The sequence below is a fragment of the Oryctolagus cuniculus genome, chromosome 17, assembly GCF_964237555.1.
Source record: "Oryctolagus cuniculus chromosome 17, mOryCun1.1, whole genome shotgun sequence".
NCBI classification, from domain to species: Eukaryota; Metazoa; Chordata; class Mammalia; order Lagomorpha; family Leporidae; genus Oryctolagus; species Oryctolagus cuniculus.
In genome coordinates, this window is record NC_091448.1 from 5,389,044 (window position 1) to 5,408,388 (window position 19,345).

At 58.4% G+C, this 19,345-nt stretch overlaps 2 protein-coding genes and 1 long non-coding RNA gene across 8 annotated transcripts in view; 1 reads left to right on the forward strand and 2 right to left on the reverse strand.

The window, feature by feature from the left end:
- Window positions 1-1,134, reverse strand: part of LOC127488578 (uncharacterized) — a 46,570-nt gene extending 45,436 nt beyond the window's left edge. For both annotated transcript variants that reach the window (XR_011383365.1, XR_011383366.1), the window contains exon 1: window positions 834-1,134. This is a non-coding gene — a long non-coding RNA (uncharacterized lncRNA). The remainder of the gene's footprint in view (window positions 1-833) is intronic.
- A 65-nt stretch (window positions 1,135-1,199) lies between these two features.
- NT5C (5', 3'-nucleotidase, cytosolic) lies at window positions 1,200-2,544 on the forward strand. The gene is made up of 5 exons (XM_051838404.2): window positions 1,200-1,416; window positions 1,591-1,691; window positions 1,775-1,835; window positions 1,985-2,099; window positions 2,210-2,544. The coding sequence occupies exons 1-5, from the start codon at window positions 1,240-1,242 to the stop codon at window positions 2,359-2,361; spliced, it is 606 nt and encodes a 201-aa protein (XP_051694364.1). The 5' UTR covers window positions 1,200-1,239; the 3' UTR covers window positions 2,362-2,544.
- Window positions 2,541-18,687, reverse strand: ARMC7 (armadillo repeat containing 7). 5 transcript variants are annotated; one of them, XM_070060339.1, is made up of 4 exons: window positions 18,401-18,687; window positions 17,771-17,914; window positions 8,306-8,401; window positions 3,899-3,977 (listed from the first exon to the last, which is right to left on the reverse strand). In XM_070060339.1, exons 1-3 carry the CDS (start codon window positions 18,489-18,491, stop codon window positions 8,340-8,342), a joined length of 297 nt encoding a protein of 98 aa, XP_069916440.1. In that variant the 5' UTR covers window positions 18,492-18,687; the 3' UTR covers window positions 3,899-3,977; window positions 8,306-8,339. The 5 variants fall into 5 exon arrangements, with proteins under 5 accessions (XP_069916443.1, XP_069916439.1, XP_069916440.1 ...); XM_070060342.1 differs by lacking the exon at window positions 8,306-8,401 and having other exon boundaries at window positions 2,541-3,977; window positions 17,835-17,914; XM_070060338.1 differs by lacking the exon at window positions 8,306-8,401 and having other exon boundaries at window positions 2,541-3,977.
- Between the last annotated feature and the right edge of the window lie 658 nt (window positions 18,688-19,345).

The window sequence follows — 19,345 nt, forward strand, 5'->3', positions numbered from 1 at the left end:
GATCCAGCTCTCTGCTGATGGCCTGGCAAAGCAGTGGAAGGTGGCCCAAATCCTTGGGCCCTTGCACATGCGTGGGAGACACGGAAGAAGCTCCTGGCTCCTGGCTTTGGGTCAGTGCAGCTCCAGCCATTGCAGCCATCTGGGGAGTGAACCAGCGAAGACTTCTCCTTTTCAAATAAAATTAATAAATCTTCTAAAGAAAAAAAAAAAAGTGGAGCAGCTGGGACTGGACTGGCACCTATATGGGAAGCTGGCCCTGCAGGTGGCGGCCTCACTGATAACGCCAGCGTTGGCCTCAATAAATCAATCTTAAGGGAAAAAAACAAAACACTGCAACTGTGGCATCGGAGTGCTTGGGTTTGATACCTGGCTCCACTCGACTCCACCTTCCTCGCCAATGAAAACCTTGGCGGCAAAATGATGGCTCAACTGATGGGTCACTGCCATCCGCGAGGGAGAGCTGGACTGCGTGCCTGGCCCGGCTCAGCCCCAGCAGACACTCAGCCAGTGCGTGGAAGCTGTCTCAGGTAATGATTATTTTTTAAGTTACCCAAAGGGCAGCTGAAGCCATTTCGTGGCAGCTGGGCCTTTCGCCTGTCCTGGTGATTTGGGAAAACGCGGCGAGGGCTCGCTCAGCGTCTGCGGCTTGCGCCCTGAGGAGGCAGCGCCTCAGCGCCCAGGCTGGCTCGGCGACGCCAACGCGCCGCTTACGGTCCGCGGGTAACCAGATCTGAGCACAGCCACACCTACAGGGGCGTGGGGCAGCATCCGCGCCGCCGGTAGGCGCTGACCAGGCCGGGGAAGGGCCAGCTCCACGCAACCGCCCTGGTTACCTGAGCCTTCCAGTGGAACTGGACCTTCGAAGCGGCACCGTCTCAGGGGCGGGGAAGGCCCCAACCGCGGGCCCCGGGGCACGTTCTCGAAGCTTCGAGGAGCCGGCCCCGCAGGCCGCGGGAGCCCCGCGTGCCTCCGGAAAGCGCGTCCTCGCCTCCCGGGCCGGCCCCTCGCAAGGCACCGGAACTCTCCACCTGGGGTGAGCGACAGAGCGGGGGCGGCTGGGGCCGGGGGACGGCAGCGGGCGGCCGAGGCCGCTGAGGCGCCACGCGGGCGACCGCCCTCCGCAGCCCCGGCCCGCGCGCTCTATGCAAATTAGCCCCGGCCGGGCCCCGCCCCCCGCGCGCGGCCCCGGAAGCGGCCGCTCCGCGCGCCGCCGCCCGCGCTTCCGGCCGGCCCGCGGCGATGGCGGCGCGGCGCGTGCGCGTGCTGGTGGACATGGACGGCGTGCTGGCCGACTTCGAGGGCGGGCTGCTGCGGGGCTTCCTGCGCCGCTTCCCCGGGGAGCCGCACGTGCCGCTGGAGCAGCGCCGGGGCTTCCTCGCCTGCGAGCAGTACCGGGCTCTGCGGCCGGACCTGGGGGTAGGCGCGGGAGCCCGCCTCCCCGGGGGATGCTCACCCCGGACGGTGCCCCTTCCCCCCGACCCACCTCCGCGACCCCAGCCAGACTCCTCGATCCGGAGCCTTTCGTGTGAGCCCTCGTCGGCCCGGGTCTGCTGGAGGCACGCCCAGGACCGCGTCCGCTGTGTCTTGCAGGACAAAGTGGCCAGCGTGTATGAAGCCCCAGGCTTTTTCCTAGACTTGGAGCCCATCCCGGGGGCCGTGGAAGCCTTGCGGGAGATGCACGCCATGCCAGAGTAAGGAGGGTGGGGCGGGAGGGGCGGTGCCTGGGGCGGGGGCGGCGGGCGGGGCTGACGGGACCCCCACCCCCTCTCCGCAGCACCGAGGTCTTCATCTGCACCAGCCCCCTGCTGAAGTATGACCACTGTGTGGGCGAGAAGGTGCGGCCGCCTTCCCAAGTCCCCACTTCCGAATGAGCCTCGCAGAAATAGTGAAGGGCTGGGGGAGAGGGGACCTTAGACCCCGTTCGCTCCTCCACGCCCCCGCTCCCGAATTCAGAGCCCCCCCCCCCCCCCCGTCTCCTACACAGTACCGCTGGGTGGAGCGGCACCTGGGCCCCCAGTTTGTGAAGCAGATCATCCTGACGCGGGACAAGACCGTGGTCTTGGGGGACCTGCTCATTGATGACAAGGACACCATTCAAGGTTGGACCGTTTATCCTTGGCAACCCCAGGCCTCTGGCCGGCCAGGATTAGGGGGCGGGAGTAAAAATAACCAGCTTACCGGTCACCTGCTGGCCGCTCCCCTGTCCTAGGCCACGAGGAGACCCCCAGCTGGGAGCACATCCTGTTCACCTGCTGCCACAATCGGCACCTGGCCCTGCCCCCGACCAGGCGGCGGCTGCTCTCCTGGAGCGACAACTGGAGGGAGATCATAGACAGCAAGCGCAGAGCCGGCCGGCAGTGAACAGGCCCGTGTGGACAGTGGCCGCAGGGAAGCCCCCTGGAGCCAGTGGCACCAGCGCCAGGGAGACACTGGTGCAGGCCCGGCCAGCTGGCATCTCCAGGGATGGCTGCACCCAGTGCCGGGCTGGCATGGGAACAGTGGGAAGAGCAGTCATGACGCTTTTAATAAAAAACTTTGACTCTGTCTTTGGAGACCTTTTATTGGGGAGCAGCTGGAACGGGGCTGAGGATGGCTCCCCTCCGTCCCTTCTCCCGAGTGCAGATTGCAGAACCTGCCTCAGTGCCACGCCCGCCTGGGCACCACTCTGGCCCCACGTTTCCTGAATGTCTCCAGTCCCTGCCTCGGAGGCACTTCCAGGGGTGAGGGCCCCCTTCACTGTGCGGGGGGGGTGCAGGGTGCTTCCAGGGGTGAGAGCCCCCCTTCACCATGTGTATGTGGGGGGGCGTGGGGTACTTCCAGGGGTGAGGGCCCCCCTTCACTGTGTGGGGGGGGCGCGGGTGGTGAGGGCACAGACTGAGCTCCAACAGCTCTGCCTTTGTCCTGAGGCGGCGTCACCCGCACGGCCTTGGTCCTGATGCCACGTTAACAGTCACGGCTGTCACTCGAGGGCAGGGACCGCGCCTTCGTTTCGGAGTCCCTTCCATGATGTCTGGCAGACAGCAGGACGTCATCCTGCACCCAGCTCGGCGACTGCCACGCCTGGGTGCCAGCCTGGGAGCTGGACGGGAGGGGTCCATCTCAGCGCAGCCCTGGAGGAGGTGTGACGCCCCCGGCTCCCTGGGGCCCGTGCTCTTATGCCCACAGATCATTTCTGTTCCTCAAAATGACTGCAGGCCCTTATTTCTTCAAGTGCAGGCAATTCTCTGCCTCCGGCTCAGAACCTGCCCCTCTGAAAGCCTCTGGACCCAGGGACCTAGCAGTGCGGCAGCGCCAGCCTGTGCAGACGGCGTCAGCTTTGGCGTCCGTCTCCATGTGTCCCCGAGTCTGGCTTCCTGCCCTAGTGCCCTCTCATCAGAGTATCTGTCGTGCTGCGAAACTCACCTGTGAAGTGGCTGAGACAGCACAGTCCTGGCAGAGCGTGCCCAGGGGAGCCGGCCCCGCCTGCTCCCTGCCTGCTCCCCGCCTGCTCCCTGCCTGCTCCCCGCCTGCTCCCCGCCTGCTCCCTGCCTGCTCCCCGCCTGCTCCCCGCCTGCTCCCTGCCCCACGACCATGGTGTCTGGCAGTAAGCTGCTGCCGCCCAGGGGCTGCTTCAGATCAGGGCTGTTGTGGGGCCTCGGACTTTGGCAGTGGGATGCCCAGGGCGGAGTGGGCCTGCCGGCTGCGGGCTTCGGCCACCTGGCTTGGGGAACAGAAGTCTTCCAGGAAGATCTGGGCCAGGTTCCGGAGCCTTGTGTTGGCCGAGAGAGAGAAGCGCAGCATGCACTGGACCACAGGCATGGCGGTCAGCTCCGGGTGGCAGCCGGCGCCCGGCGAGCCCAGGTACATGAGCGTGGTGACAGCGGACAGCACCGTCTCCTCGTTGGTGCTGGACAGGCAGTTGGTGATGAGCGGGATGCCCCCCGCCTGCAGGATGTGCTCCTTGTTGGCTCTGTCCGGGCACAGGTTGCAGAGGCCTCCTGCGAGAGAGCAAGACAGTCTGGGCTGCAGCCCTGGGCTTCCTCCCATCTCTGCTCCCCAAGCCTCCCTGCCCACGGAGTCCCGGGAAGGACCCAGGCCTGTGAGAGGCTGGCCCTGGAGCCAGGATCCAGAGTCTGTGTGCTCTCCTGTCCTCTCTCTCAAAGGTTCCAGAAAGGACTTCTGAAGTGGGCAAAATTCCCGTTCCCTCTTGGTTCATCCAGCTTGATGGCTGACATGTTTTTCTTTTTTAAAGATAAAATCAATGGGGCTGTTGTGGTGGTGTAATGGGTTAAACTGCTACATGTTCCACTTCTGGCCCAGCTCCCTGTTAATGTGCCTGGGAAAGCGCTGGAGGATGGCCCAAGTACCTGGGCCCTGCCACCCACGTGGGAGACCCGGATGAAGCTCCTGGCTCTCCTGGCTTTGGCTTGGCCCAGCTCTGGCTGTTGTGGCCACTTGGGGAGTGAGCCAGTGGATGGGACATCTATCGTCCACCCTCCAGCCACTGTAACTCTGCCTTTCAAATAAATAAATAAATCTTTAAACAAAAAACACACAATACTTCGCCCACCATCACTTTAGAAGAATTTTTATACATAGGTAAAGTGATGGTTTTTACATGTCAAAGCTTATCAAATTGTACCCTTCAAATATGGACCACTTACATCAGTCATACCTCAACACACCTACTAAACAGCGGCTAAAGCAGCTTACTCCTACCCTCCAGTCATCTATTTTTCATCCCATAATCTTGAAGCCTGTGAATGCACACGAATCTCTAACAGAGAAGGGGCCTCTCCTGGCCGTTGTGCCAGCCAGTCCATGAACACTGCATCACCTTGCGGTGGAGAGCAGCGGCTGCAGGTGGACGACCGCACTGCGGCATTTAGTGCCATTCCCATGAGGGCAACTCATCCCCCTGGCCGGTGCCACTGCTGCTGGGACCCTGGGAGAAGCAGGGAAGGCTCCAGAAGGAACCCATGTACTCAGGAGGTGTGAGCAGACCCCTCCCCCTTGCTCTCAGCTCAGGCAGCCTCAACTCAATCACCTCCCCCCCCCGCCCTGGGGACAGATGCTGCCTTGTCTAGAGGCTCAGTGCTTAGCACTGGTTACTCAATGCTGGAAGAGGGCTTCCTGCGCATCAACTCAGCTTCCTGCCACTGCCCCGCCCCCACCTCTAGGTTCCTGCTCAGTTGGAGGGAGCCCTGTCTCAGCTCATTTACATAAGATATTCAAGGAGTCTTGATGGACCAATCAGGAGCAGGAGGTCCAGCCCCACCCACTTCCCTGTTTCTCTGGAGACTCAAAAAGAGAAGTGGGCTTCCGGACCTTCCCCAGCAAGAGGGCACAGTGCCCTCTTCTGCTGCTCCCCCAGGGCCCGGAGTCAAGGTTTCTCTCCGGCCAGGCTGAGTGCTGCTTTAGAAAAACATTTTTCAGGTTTCATCCCTGTGACCTCCGGGATTTTCCACTGCATTTGGAATGGAATCCTAACTCTCCCGTGCCCTTCACCCCAGCCTTAGCTGGCCAGGTCCTTCCCCTCTCCCTGAGCTCACGGCACATGCCAAGCCCAGTCCACCCCAGACCCTTCTGGCTCCAGGTCCTTCCTCACCTGCGTCCAGTCTCTTGCTAACCAGCAGGTCCTCCCTGAGTACCTGACCAGCCCCTTACCACGTCCAGGGTAGCCCCCTCATGTCTCGTATCCTTTTCTTTTTAAAAAATATTTATTTATTTGAAAGGCAGAGTGACGGAGAATTTCCATCCATCTGTTCACTCCCCAAATGCTTACATCAGGTAGAGCTGGGCCAGGCTGACGCCAAGAGCCAGGAACTCCATCCAGGTCTCTCGTGTGGATGACCAGGACACAAGCTGTTGAGCCATCAGCTGCTGCCTGCCAGGCACATTAGCAAGAAGCTGGATGGGAAGCTGAGGCAGCGCTTCATCCCAGACATCCTGATATGGGATACTGGCGTCCTTAGCATCCACTTAATCTGCCGTGTCACGACACCCTCCGCGCTTGTGTCCCGTCCTCCACATACTTAGAACCCTGAGAATAACCTCCGTGAATCTGCTGTCTTGCTCACTGCCTACCAAGCCCCGCTAGAAAGTAAGTGGTCTGTGGTCAGAACCTCGGCTATCAAGGGGTGGGCACTGTGGCCCAGCGTGGGCTGCCCTTGGGAGGCTTGCATCCCCTCTTCAAGTGCCAGTGAGTCTCAGCTACCTCCCTTTGGATCCGGCTCTCTGCTAATTTGCCTGGGAAGGCAGCAGATGATGGCCCAAGGGCTTGGATCCGTGACACTCACATAGGAGAACAGGATGGAGTTCCAGCCTGTCCGGCTCTGACTATTGTGGGGATCTGGGGAGTGAACAAGTGGACAGAAGATCTGTCTCTCCCCCTCTCTGTCAGTCTGCCTTTTAAACAAATAAACAAATTTAAAAAATAAAACCCGCCGGCGCCGCGGCTCACTAGGCTAATCCTCCGCCTAGCGGCGCCGGCACACCGGGTTCTAGTCCCGGTTGGGGCACCGGATTCTGTCCCGGTTGCCCCTCTTCCAGGCCAGCTCTCTGCTGTGGCCAGGGAGTGCAGTGGAGGATGGCCCAGGTGCTTGGGCCCTGCACCCCATGGGAGACCAGGAAAAGCACCTGGCTCCTGGCTCCTGCCATCGGATCAGCGCGGTGCGCCGGCCGCAGCGCGCTGGCCGCGGCGGCCATTGGAGGGTGAACCAACGGCAAAGGAAGACCTTTCTCTCTGTCTCTCTCTCTCACTGTCCACTCTGCCTGTCAAAAAAATAAAATAAAATAAAATAAAATAAAATAAAAACCCAAAGATGAAAAAAAAATTGGCTTTTTTATTTTAAATATTTATTTATTTGAAAGCCAGAGTTACAGAGAGGCAGAGACAGACAGAGAGAAGTCTTCTATCCACTGTTTCACTTTCCAAAAGGCCACAACAGCAGGAGCCAGGAGCTTCTTCAGGGTCTCCTAGACAGATGCAGGGGCCTGAGGACTTGGGTCATCCTCTACTGCTCTCCCAGGCTACAGCAGAGAGCTGGATCGGAAGTGGAGCAGCCGGGACTCGAAGTGGCACCCACATGGGATGCTGCTTTTATGCTGTACGCCACAGTGCCGGCCGCGCGTTGGCTGTCTTATTTCTGCCATGTTTTGTGCCAGGCACAGGAAGCACTCCACGAATGTTCGCTGAAAGCATTTTGAAGCAGTGACTAGGGGAGGCCACTGGGAGACCTGCAGAGGGTTGGAGGATGCACTGGGAGGGAGGCCCGCCCTGGCCTTGCACAGACCTGGGATCTGGGTTGTGGCTCACACACAGGGCCCGTGAAGGGAGGAAGGGGCCTTGTGGTCTCCCTGGAATGCTAAGCAGCAGCAGGGGGTGACCAGGCACACCGACAGGGCCGCCCTTCTGCATGTGTGTCCACAGCCTTTCCTGCCAGCCCCTCCAGCAGCACCCTCAGCCCTAGGGTGCTGCCCAGCACAGGCTGGCATCGTCCCTGACCGCCTTCTGTGGTTGCACTAAGCGCCAAAAGGCAGGGCCCTGCTCCCTGTTCCACCGCAGTATCCCAGGCGCCTGGGACTGTGGGGACCACTGAACACAGGCTGGGCACACGACTGAACCCTAGCATCCCAGGCGCCTGGGACTGTGGGGACCACTGAACACAGGCGGGGCACACGACTGAACCCTGCGAGGCAAAGACTCCCTTCCCTTCCACTTCAGTGGAGCAGCAGCTGTGAGACTGAGTAACCTGCCCAAAGTCCCAGAGAGCGGGGAGAGCCTTGCCACCGCCTTTGGACCCACACAGCACCAGCCCTGCTGTGGGCAGCCAGCAGGCTCGGCCTAGGGCAGGGCTGAGCCGAAGCGCTCTGGCTGGCCTCGTTACATACCTCTCCCGTGGCTCCACAGCAGAGTGGTCAGACAGCCTCCCACCCTCACCCAGCTCTGAGGGGAGGGGACAGGACTGGGCGGGACTTACCTCTGCTGCGAGGTGTGACAGTCACTGCCTGCCCAGCTGCTGAGTCATCGTCACACCCAGGTGTGCCTGGGCAGGCCACTGCCACCCAGACCAGGGTGAAGCCAGATGGCATCGCTGGAGGGTGGGGACAGCAGGAGGCCTCAGGACAGGGGCCAGGGAAGCCCATGGGGTGGGCCACGTGCCGGCCCATGCTCACGAGCTGCAGTCTACGTTTCAGGCCCTCAGGCTGGATGGCGGTGTTCCACGAGGTGAAGGGAGCGAGGGCCAGGGGGCCAGGCGGGGCCGCAGCACCAGGATGGGCCAGGATGGCTCTGCGGACTCCCGAGAGGCTCTGGAGGACTCACCCAGCCCGTCCACGTGAGAACTTGCTCTGAAGAGCTAACGAGGGCTGCGGGCAAGAGCAGCACGGCCACCGCAGCTTCCCAGTGCCCAACAGCACGCTGGTTAAGCAGATGACGGCACATTACAGGGTGAAGAACCACACGCCCCTTAAAAATGCTGTCTTCCGGGGGCGGCGCTGTGGCGCAGGTTAGCCGCTGCCTGCAGCACCCACATCCCATGTGGTCTCTGATTCGAGTCCTGGCTGCTCCACTTCCAATCCAGCTCCCTGCTAATGCACCTGGGAAAGCAGCAGAGGATGACCCAAATGTTTTGGCCCACGTGGGAGACCTGGAAGAGGCTCCTGGATCCTGGTTTTGGCCTGGCCCAGCCCTGGCCATTGCGGCCATCTAGGAAGTAAACCAGCGGATGGAAGACGTCTCTCTGTCCCTCTCCCTCTCTGAAACTCTGCCTTTCAAATACATACAATAAATCTCTTCCCAAAATAAGATTTTTCATCTAATTTTTTGTCTCCAAAGAACATTTAATGCAGTAAAGTGTTTGCAGTATCCTACTTACAATAAAGTAAGTCCTTGAAAATGTCCCCTCTGAGAGCCTCCCACCGCGCCTAATCAGCCCTCACGCCACCACGCTCCCCCTCCCCTGGCTTCATTCCTTGTCTCCACACCCACATTAGTTACTTGTCAAAGTATCTGGCGGTTATCCCACTACACTGTCAGTTCCACGGGAATGGCGATCTGTCTGGCCCCCTCCTGATCTGCAGTCTGGCACACAGCAGGTGCTCCAGAGATAATGCAGACATGCCTCAGAGAAGGCCGTGGGGGCCGCTGCTGTAGCTGGGTGGGCTGAGCCACCACCCGAGATGCCCACATCCCCTACTGCAGGCTGGTTCGAGTCCCTCCTCTCTGCTGCCGGTGCAGCTGCAAAGGCAGCAGATGATGGCCCAGGTGCTTGGGCCTCTGCCACCCATGTGGGAGACCCTGATGGAGGCTCTAGTTCCTGGCTTTGGCCTGGCCAAGCCCCGCCCTTTGTGGGTATTTGGGGAGTAAACCAGCAAATGGAAGATCTCTCTCTCCGTCTTCATCTCCCCTCCTCTCTGTCACTCTGCCTTTCAAAGAAATAAATAAACCTTAAAATAACTAACTAACTAACAGGGGCCACCCTTTGGCACGGTCTGGGTAAGTCACCGCCTTCAACGCCAGCATCCTGTGTGGACGCCAGATGTTGTCCCAGCTGCTCCACTTCTGATCCATTTCTCTGCTACTGTGTTTGAGAAAGCAGCAGAGGATGGCCCAAGAACTTGGGGCCCTGACACCCACGTGGGAGCCTCAGATGGAGCGCCAGGCTCCTGGCTTCAGCCTGACCCAGCCCTGGCTGTTGTGGTCATTTGGGGAGTGAACCAGCAGATGGAAGATCTCTCTGTCTCCCCCTCTCCTACTATAACTCTGCCTTTCAAATAAATAAATAAATCTTTAAGGGAGAAAAAAGGAACACCAGCAACAGCAACTCATCAGCGTGGCACCTGAGACATGTGCATTCTACTGTGTGTCGCTCACGCTGCAATTTTAAAAATGGTTACAAAATGGAGAGAACAAGTTCTGACTGGCTGATGTACATGCTTTGGACTGATAATAGACTGAGATAGCACAAGGAGCAGGAACCACAGGAAGTGAAAACCCGAACGCCGCCTGAGAAAGGCAGAGGTAGCTGACCTCGGGCCACACAGCACCAGGGCACTGGTGCTGGGGGAGATGACCTAGTCCACGAGCAGAGGGTCGAAGGGTCCTCCCAGGGGTTAAATGAAGTGATGCTGACCAGTGCTCACGTAGCCAGCACTCAGCGCCTGGTGCCAGAAGGGACGCCAGAGATGGTGTTACATCTGTGTCTCCACCTACTCCGCCACACTGGGCTGATGCAGGCCAGCATCAAACTCTTGATCAGGGACCATTTGGCCTCTTGAAAATGGGCCCTCTTGGGGCTGGCACTGTGGCTTAGTGGGCTGCCTGTGGGGCCAGCATTCTATATGGACGCCAGTTCCAGATACCACTGTTCCTCTTCCAATCCAGCTCTCTGCTGTGGTCTGGGAAAGCAGTGGAGGATGGCCCAAGTCTTTCGGCCCTTGCACCCATATGGGAGACTCGTAAGAAGCTTCTGGCTCCTGGCTTTGGATCAGCCCGGGTCTGGCCAGGAGTGAACCAGCGGATGGAGGACCTTTCTCTGTCTCTCCCTCTGTCTATAGCTCTACCTCTCAAATAAATAAATAAAAGTTAAAAAAAAAAAAAGGTCTTCCTGAAATGTCCAAGTTGGGGGACAGACAGCCTAAGCTACCATCTGGGTACGGGGGGTGGCGGGTGCAGACTATTTGCACATGTGCAAAACACCAAGGATGACGGCTAAGGAAGCCGGTTGTGGGAGGAAGAGAACAGGGTTGCTAGGACCAGAATGGAAAGGAGATGGCTGTGAAAACGCCTTGCAAGAGAGCTTGGACTTTCATATGCTGAAAACATCAAGTTGAATCAAAAGCAAAAACCAGCGTGACTTTTCATATCCTGACCTCGCTATTTCGCTTCTAGAAACTTACCCTGCAGATAAACGCCCACAAGTGGGAAATGACACAGAGGCCAGACACTGCACCACTGCCCATGAGAGCAAACCTGAAACCACCCACACGTGTATCTCCGAGGGGCTGGCTCGGAGCCAGGCTGTGAACGCACCAGCACCTCGACAGAAACTAGGCAGCTCAGGCCGGCACTGTGGCATAGCGAGCAGTCGCCACCTGTGCATCCCATGAGTGCCAGTTCAAGTCCTGGCTGCTTCACTTTTTTTTTTCTTTTTAAATATTCATTTATTATTTCAAAGGCAGAGTTACAGAGAGGCAGAGGCAAAGAGAGAAAGAGGGAGGGAGGAAGGAAGGAAGGAAGGAAGGGAGGGAGGGAGGGAGAGAGGAGTTCTTTCATCTGCTGGTTCACTCCCCAAATGACCATAAACAGCCAGAGCTGGGCCAATCCGAAGCCAGGAGCCAGGAGCTTCTTCTGGGTCTCCCATGTGGGTGCAGGTGCCCCAAGACTTGGGCCATCTTCTGCTGCTTTCCCAGGCCACAGCAGAGAGCTGGATCAGAAAAGGAGCAGCCGGGATGTGAACGATGCTCATATGGGATGCTGCCCCTGCAGGTGGCAGTTTTACCTGCTCCCTGCTAATGACTTGGGAAAAGCAGCTGAAGATGGCCCAAATGCTTGGGCCCTGCCACTCACGTGGGGGACCCAGATGGACTTGCAAGCTCCCAGCTTTGGCCTGGCGCAGCCCCAGCCATTGTGGCTATTTGGGGAGTGAACCAGCAGATGGAAGATATTCTCTCCACCCCACCCTGCCTTGCAACTTAGATTTTCAGATAAATAAAAAAGTCAGCTCTTCACTGACTGATGGGGCACATGTGCCAGGACACTTGCTGAGTTAAAAAGAAATACAGAATATCAGTATAGAAGGCTGCCATGTGTGTAGAATGTGCAAAAACATACACACATACACATATTTGCTTGTAAATCCTGAACGCAGTACTGAAGGACACACAGTAACCAGACAGGGTCACCAAGGCAGAGATGTTCACTCTGCACCCTTTTGAATTTGGTACCACCTGAAGCAATCGTGTATTTACATAAATTATTCACACACACACACACACACACACACGCCCTGCCTGCCCTGGCTCAGGGGTACAGCTTGACCAGGCTTCTGAGCTGCTGAGGGAGCTGGAGACAGCCTGGGACACAGCAGAGGAGGGAGAAGCTCCAAGTCAGCCCTCCTGTGTGGGGGACCCTGCCACAGGTGGAAGGCTGGGTATTTCTTTTTGGGCAGAAGGTCGGGGATGGAACCAGGGCCTTGGGCTGGGCAGCTGCAGGTGGAGTCTCATGGAGGGCCTAGGGGACCACGGCGACTCAAGTTTCTCTAAGCCTCTGCTTCTAGACACTGTGATTAGGGCACCTGGCAGGCACAGGGTGTGGGGAGCACGCATGCACCTGTTGCTAGCACAGGACCATACCTGCAACCACACACACACAGAAGTGCTGGCACGGTCAGGGCGAGGGTACCAGCCCCGAGGTGATCCTTAAATGCTGCATGTCCCTCTCCCAGAGAATTCCCCCTTCCCCAGAGCGCAGTGCTGTCACATGAGCCGCCCCTGTGTCTGGCATCATCTGCCTGACCTGGTGTGTGTGAGATCCTGCACGAAGCTTTAGGTTTCCCTTCATTGCTAAATAGAGTTAAGTATCTCAGGATGCTGGTATCCACTCACTGATTTTTTCAGTTTACGATTATTACAGATGCTGCTGGAGGTGGCATCTTTTCCCCCTTTTCCCAAAGATTTATTCATTTATTTGAAAGGCAGAGTTCTGGAGAGAGAAGGAGAGAGAGATCAATCCTCCATCCACTGGTCCAGTCCCCGGATGGTCGCAGTGGCCAGGACTAGGCCAGCTGAAGACGGGGGCCAGGAGCCTCCTCCACGTCTCCCAGGCAGGGGCCCGGGACTGCCGTCTTCTGCCACCTTCCCAGGCACAACAGCAGCCTCCTCCACGTCTCCCAGGCAGGGGCCCGGGGACTCGCCGTCGTCTGCCACCTTCCCAGGCACAACAGCAGGGAGCTAATCAGAAGTGGAGCAGCTCGTGCTCAAACCAGCACCCACGCAGGATGCCGGCACCGCAGGCCGAGGCTCAATCCACGCCGGCCCCGCTGGTGGCACTTCTGTACACGTGTCTGGATGTGCATGTGCCCGACCCTGTGAAGGACTGCCGGGTCCTGGAGCGCCCCTATCTTCCATTTTACTACACGGTGTTTACCAGACAGCAGGCACAGGCGGCACTTGCCTGCCTTTACCTGAGCACCACCACCATCTTGTGGCAGCTACGTGTATTGCAGGAAGTAGAATATAGGAAAGCAATTTAGCCTTAATTCACTTAGTTGCATCCGTTATTTATTTATTTTTACTTCAAAGAGGGAGAGGGAGAGGGAGAGGGAGAGGGAGAGGGGGAGGGGGAGGGGGAGGGGGAGGGGGGAGGGGGGAGGGAGAGGGAGGGGAGGGGGGAGGGAGGGAGGGAGGGAGAGGGAGAGAGAGAGAGAGAGAGAGAGAGAGAATCTTCATCTGCTGGTTCATGCCCCAAATGGTTACAACAGCCAGGTCTGGACCAAGCCACAGCCAGGATTCAGGAATTCCACCCTGATCTTCCACACGGGTGACAGGGCCCAAGCACTCAGGCCATCCTGAGCTTCCTTCCCAAGCCTATTAGCAGGAAGCTGGATCAGAAACAGGAGCCGGGACTTGAACTGGCACTCATATGAGATGCAGCATCACTTCCAAGTGGCAGCTTAACAGCATTGGTCCCTGAATCCTGTTTTTAGCAGGCCCAAACCTCCCCTAGGGCTGAGGGCTCAGTGAGCCAAGATCTCAGGGCGCCTGAGAGGTGCCCTTGGAGGCGGAGTAGCCGGGATTCGAAACAGGCACCCATACCAGGGTGTGAGCCGCCACCTTCAGTGCCAGCATCCCATATGGGTTCCAGTTGAGTCCTGGCTGCTCCACTTCCCATCCAGCTCCCTGCTAATGCACCTAGGAAAGCAGCAGGGGATGGTACAAATCCTTGGCCCTTTGCACCCACATGGGAGACTCGGAAGAAGCTCCTGGCTCCTGGCTTCAGATCAGTTCAGCTCCGACCATTGTGGGCATTTGGGGAGTGAACCAGTGGATGGAAGATTCTCTCTCTTTGACTCTGTCTCTCTGTAACCACCTTTCAAATACATAAAATAAATATTTAGGGCTGGTATTGTGGCATAGCTGGTAACGCCACTGCCTGAAGTGCCAGCATACCAAATGGGTACCGGTTCAAGTCCTGGCTGCTCCACTTCTGATCCAGCTCTCCACTATGGTCTGGGAAAGCAGTAGAAGATGGCCCAAGGCCTTGGGCCTCTACACCCACGTGGGAGACCCAGAAGCAGCTCCTGGCTCCTGGCTTCAGATCGGCACAGCTCCAGCCATTGTGGCCATCTGGGGAGTGAACCAGTGGATGGAAGACCTCTCTCTCTCTGCCTCTCCTCTCTCCCTGTGTAACTCTGACTTTCAAATAAATAAATCTTAAAAACTGCATGCTGAAAAAATAATTTGTGTTTGCTCTCATAATAAATGCCAAACTCATCCCCACGGTCAGATGTAAGCCCTGGCCAGCTCCGCTGCCAGCAGCCTCGTTTGGCGCCATTTTCCAGGTCTCTCCCCGCCGTCCTGCCGCGCCTGCTTTCCCTCTGCTCCTTCACGGCTTCTGCACCTCTGCCGAGTGTGCCTGCCCATCATGGCCAACACGGAAGTTGTCCCCCTCCTGTTGACTTCCCCCCGAGCAGCATCATTTTAATGTGCTCCCCACGTCTCCCCTTCTAGAATGTAAGCTCCTGTAGGCAGAACCCGTTGCTCAACATCTCCCCAACATTCAGAACAGAACCTGGCTTAAAGAGTGAGGGGGCGGAGCCGGTGTTGTGGTGTAGCAGCACCCTGCCATGTCGGCATCCCACATGGGTGTGCGTTCAAGTCCCTACTGCTCCATTTCTGATCACGCTCCCTGCTAATGTGCCTAGGGAAACAGCTGAAGATGACCCAAGTTCCTGGGCCCCTGTCCCCATGTGGGAGACTCTGATGAAGCTCCTGGTTCCCGGCTTCGGCCTGGCCCAGCCCCGGCTGTTGTGGCCATTTGGGGAGTGAACCAATGGATGGAAGATCTCTGTATCTCTCCCTCTCTCTCTGTAACTCTGCCTTTCATTTTTTTTATTTTATTTTATTTTATTTTTTTTATTTTTTGACAGGCAGAGTGGACAGTGAGAGAGAGAGAGAGACAGAGAGAAAGGTCTTCCTTTTGCCGTTGATTCACCCTCCAATGGCCGCCGCGGCTGGCGCGCAGCGGCCGGCGCACCGCGCTGATCCGATGGCAGGAGCCAGGAGCCAGGTGCTTTTCCTGGTCTCCCATGGGGTGCAGGGCCCAAGCACCTGGGCCATCCTCCACTGCACTCCCTGGCCACAGCAGAGGGCTGGCCTGGAAGAGGGGCAACCGGGACAGAATCCGGCGCCCCAACCGGGACTAGAACCCGGTGTGCCGGCGCCGCTAGGCGGAGGATTAGCCTAGTGAGCCGCGGCGCCGGCCAACTCTGCCTTTCAAATAAATAAATATCTTTTAAAAAGTGAGGGGGATCCTCAAAAAATGTATGGAATATGTATATTATGAAAAATATATAAATATATGAATTTTTGTAAGGCCCAGCACAATGGCGTAGGTTCATATCCCAGCGGCTCCACTTCTGACCCAGCTCCCTGCTAATGCTCCTGGAAAAACAGCAGGGGACGGCCCAAGTGCTTGGGCCCCTGCATCCATGTGAGAGACCCAGAAGAAATTCCTGGCCTTCAGATCAGCCCAGCTCCAGCTATCGCAGCATCCGAGGAGTGAATCAGCCAATGGAATATCTAGCTTGTTTTCTGTCTCTTTTGTTCCCTCTCTATATAACTCTGCCATTCAAATAAATAAATAAATATTTTTTAAGATTATTTATTTATTTATTTGAAGGGCAGAGTTACAGAGAGAGAGAGAGAGAGAGAGCGATATCTTCCATCTGCTGGTTCACTCCCCAAATGGCCGCAATAGCTGGAATTGGGCCAATCAGGAGCCAGGAGCCAGGAACTTCTTCTGGGTCTCCCACATGGGTGCAGGGGCCCAAGCACTTGGGCGCTCCTCTGCTGCTTTCTTTCCAGGAGCATTAGCAGGGAGCTGGGTCAGAAGAGGAGCAGCCAGGACTCAAACCGGTGCCCGTAAGAGATGCTGACGCTGCAGGCAGAGACTTAGCATACTACACCACAGTGCTGGCCTCAAATAAATAAACTTATTTTTTAAGATTTATTTTATTTATTTGAAAGACAGAGTTACACAGAGAGGTAGAGACAGAGAGAGAGGTCTTCCGTCTGCTGGTTCACTCCCCAGATGGCCGCAATGGCTGGAGCTGCACCGATCTGAAGCCAGGAGCTTCTTCTGGGTTTCCCACGTGGGTGCAGGGGGGCCGTTTTCTACTGCTTTCCCAGGCCATAGCAGAGAGCTGGATTGGAAGTGGAACAGCCAGGACTAGAATCAACACCCATATGGGATGCTGGCGCTTCAGGCCAGGGCTTTAACCCACTGTGCCACAGCACTGGTCCCCCAAATAAGTAAATTTTTTTTTTTTTTAAAAAAGGGGCTGGCGCTGTGGTGCAGCAGGTTAAAGCCCTGGCCTGCAGCTCCAGCACCCCATATGGGCGCCAGTTCAAGTCCTGGCTGCTTCACTTCTGATCCAACTCCTTGCTGTGGCCTGGGAAAGCAATAGAAGATGGCCCAGGTCCTTGGGCCCCTGCACCCATGTGGGAGACCTGGAAGAAACTCCTGGCTTTGGATCAGCTCAGCTCTGGCTGCTGCGGTCATTTGGGGAGTGAGCCAGCGGATGGAAGACCTCTCTAACTCTTTCAAATAAATAAAATAAATCTTAAAAAAAAAGAAAAGAAAAAAAGGAAAGAAGGAAGGAAGAGAAGAGTACAGTAGAGTGGGGGGAAATATTTTTAAAAATTCATAGAATATGTGCATTATGAAAAAAATTTAATTTTTTTAATTGCACCAAAAACACCCTTATATTTTAACTCCACTTCCCATTAACTTGCTGAAATATCCTTGTATTCACTGGGCAGGCACTGTATGAGGGGTTCAAGTAGTCGGATCCGTGACACTCATGGGGGGGGACCTGGATAGAATTCCTGGCCCCCAGCTTTGGCCTGGACCAGCCCTGACTATTTCTGTCATTTGAGGAGTAAAACAGCAGATGGAAGCTCTGTCTGTCTCTCTGCCTCTCAAATTAATTAATTAATTACAAGTTCATGAAAAAGTCTCACAAAAAAACCTATGTATGGACTTCAAACATTTCTGCACGAGGACAGGGATGAGGGCGCAGTGGGCCAACTGGCGGGAGTCCTGCCTCAAGTCCCAGCTGCTCTGCTTCTGATCCAGCCGGGAAGGCAGTGCTGGGCCCTTGTTGCCCCTGTGGGGACCTGAGGGATGAAGGTCCCGGATCCTGGCCCTGGCCTGGCCTGGCCTAGACCTGGGAGAAGTTGTGGCCATTTGCAGAGCGAACCAGTGGGTGCAATCTCTCAATCTCTCTCTCTCTGCCTTTCAGTAAACGACAAAGACTTTAAAGTCTACATTATCGTCGCATTAAAGATCCACCTCCAAGCTGCTCCCTCCCATTCCCTGTCTGCGATCCCATCTCTAGGCAGAGGGTGGGGCCTGGGTGGGACCCCCGCACTCCCGCACATTAGCTGTGACCTGATGGCCTGTGGGGCGACAAGGGGGGCCCCTAAAGGCCGCTTTGCCGACGACTCCCTTGCAACCCTCCCATCGCGCGGCAGCCCCGCAGGTGTCGGGTCCGGCCCCCCTTACCCATAGCGAACTCCACCAGGGTCTCGTTCTCCTCCGACAGCGAGTCCAGGAACAAATCCGGGACCTGAAGCTGCCGCAGGTACTGGAAGTTGCTGGGGTCATAGGCGAAGTTGGCCAGGTTGGCGAGGACCTGCTCCTTGGCGTCTGCAACGGGAAAGCGACCCTGGAGCCGGTCCCGGGCGGCGGCCCCGCGCCGGCCCACCCGCGGCCTCCCCTCGGCTCGCGGCGCCCACCCGCGGCCCTCCCCTCGGCCCCCGCGCCGGCGCCCACCCGCGACCCTCCCCTCGGCTCGCGCCGGCCCACCCGCGGCCTCCCCTCGGCTCTCGGCGCCCACCCGCGGCCCTCCCCTCGGCTCTCGGCGCCCACCCGCGGCCTCCCCTCGGCTCTCCCCTCGGCGCCCACCCGCGGCCCTCCCCTCGGCTCGCGGCCCTCCCCTCAGCTCTCCCCTCGGCTCGCGGCGGCGCCCACCCGCGGCCTCCCCTCGGCTCTCCCCTCGGCTCGCGGCGGCGCCCACCCGCGGCTCTCCCCTCGGCGCCCACCCGCGGCTCTCCCCTCGGCTCGCGGCGCCCACCCGCGCCCTCCCCTCGGCTCTCCCCTCGGCTCGCGGCGGCGCCCACCCGCGGCTCTCACCTTTGCTCGCGGTCTCCTGGAATTCCGTGACGAGCGCCTGCAGGTATCCCAGCCGCCCGACGTGGGGGTCCACCTTGGGCTTCTGGGCCATGGCGGGGCGGCCGAGCGCTCCTGGGCCCGGTGGGACAAGGGCAGAAGGCAGCCTGGACAGCCGCGTGAGACCCTCACCGCAGCGGCCGGGGGGCTCAGGTCCTGCGAGAATCCGCAGCTCGAAACGGCAAGTGGGAGGCGGGACCCTCAGGATCCTGTCAGAGTCCCGGCCGGAAGCCGCGCTAGTCCCGCCCCCGGAGGGCGGAAGGGGCGGGGCGGGGAGAGACGGGGCGGGGCGAGGCGAGAAGGGGCGGGGCCGTCACGGAGCTCTTCGGCTCGCGTGCGCAATGAGCTCCGGGCCCGCGGGGACGCGCGCGGCAGACAGGTGCGCGGTCGGGTATGCGGCGAGGAGCCGGGGCGACCCAGGAGTGCCGCAGAATCTGGGGGTGCCCACATAGGGGGCTGTCGAGGCAGACGCACACTCCCCACACCCGCTGGCGGTCGCAGCCCAGCCTTCTCCCCTAGACGTCCCCCTGGAGCCTCAGCGTCGGCTCCCTGCGACCCTTCAGGATTTCAAGTCCGGCCGACTCCGCTCTGACCCCATTGGGGCCCTCCACCTCTGACCCGAAGTCCCGAGGACTGGGGTCCTGCCCTAAGCCTCTGACAGCTGGGTTGTCCCGGGCAGCACCGGAGGGCCCTGGAAGGAGCCTCAGCTCGCCCCTGTGGACCGCTGCAGCTTTCTGCGTTGTTGGGCCCGGGATCCTGAAGCCCTTTGGTCTGACTCCTCGGAGCTTCTCAGGAGAGAACAGCACCAGGAAAGGAGGCCTTGCCACATCCCCATGGTGCTTGGAGCTGTGAGCTCCTGGGGCCAAGGAATGTGGCTGCATCCCTGGGCCAAGTACAGCTGCGGTGGAC

Excerpts from the sequence above, each read along its gene's own strand:
- NT5C (XM_051838404.2), top strand. The coding sequence starts at position 1,240 with ATGGCGGCGCGGCGCGTGCGCGTGCTGGTGGACATGGACGGCGTGCTG. Across the intron at positions 1,836-1,984 it reads ACCACTGTGTGGGCGAGAAG|TACCGCTGGGTGGAGCGGCA; the intron begins GTGCGGCCGCCT and ends TCTCCTACACAG. Across the intron at positions 2,100-2,209 it reads TGACAAGGACACCATTCAAG|GCCACGAGGAGACCCCCAGC; the intron begins GTTGGACCGTTT and ends CCCCTGTCCTAG.
- ARMC7 (XM_070060338.1), bottom strand. The coding sequence starts at position 18,491 with ATGGCCCAGAAGCCCAAGGTGGACCCCCACGTCGGGCGGCTGGGATAC. Across the intron at positions 17,915-18,400 it reads CCAGGAGACCGCGAGCAAAG|ACGCCAAGGAGCAGGTCCTC; the intron begins GTGAGAGCCGCG and ends TTCCCGTTGCAG. Across the intron at positions 3,978-17,770 it reads CCTGGTGGAGTTCGCTATGG|GAGGCCTCTGCAACCTGTGC; the intron begins GTAAGGGGGGCC and ends GCTCTCTCGCAG.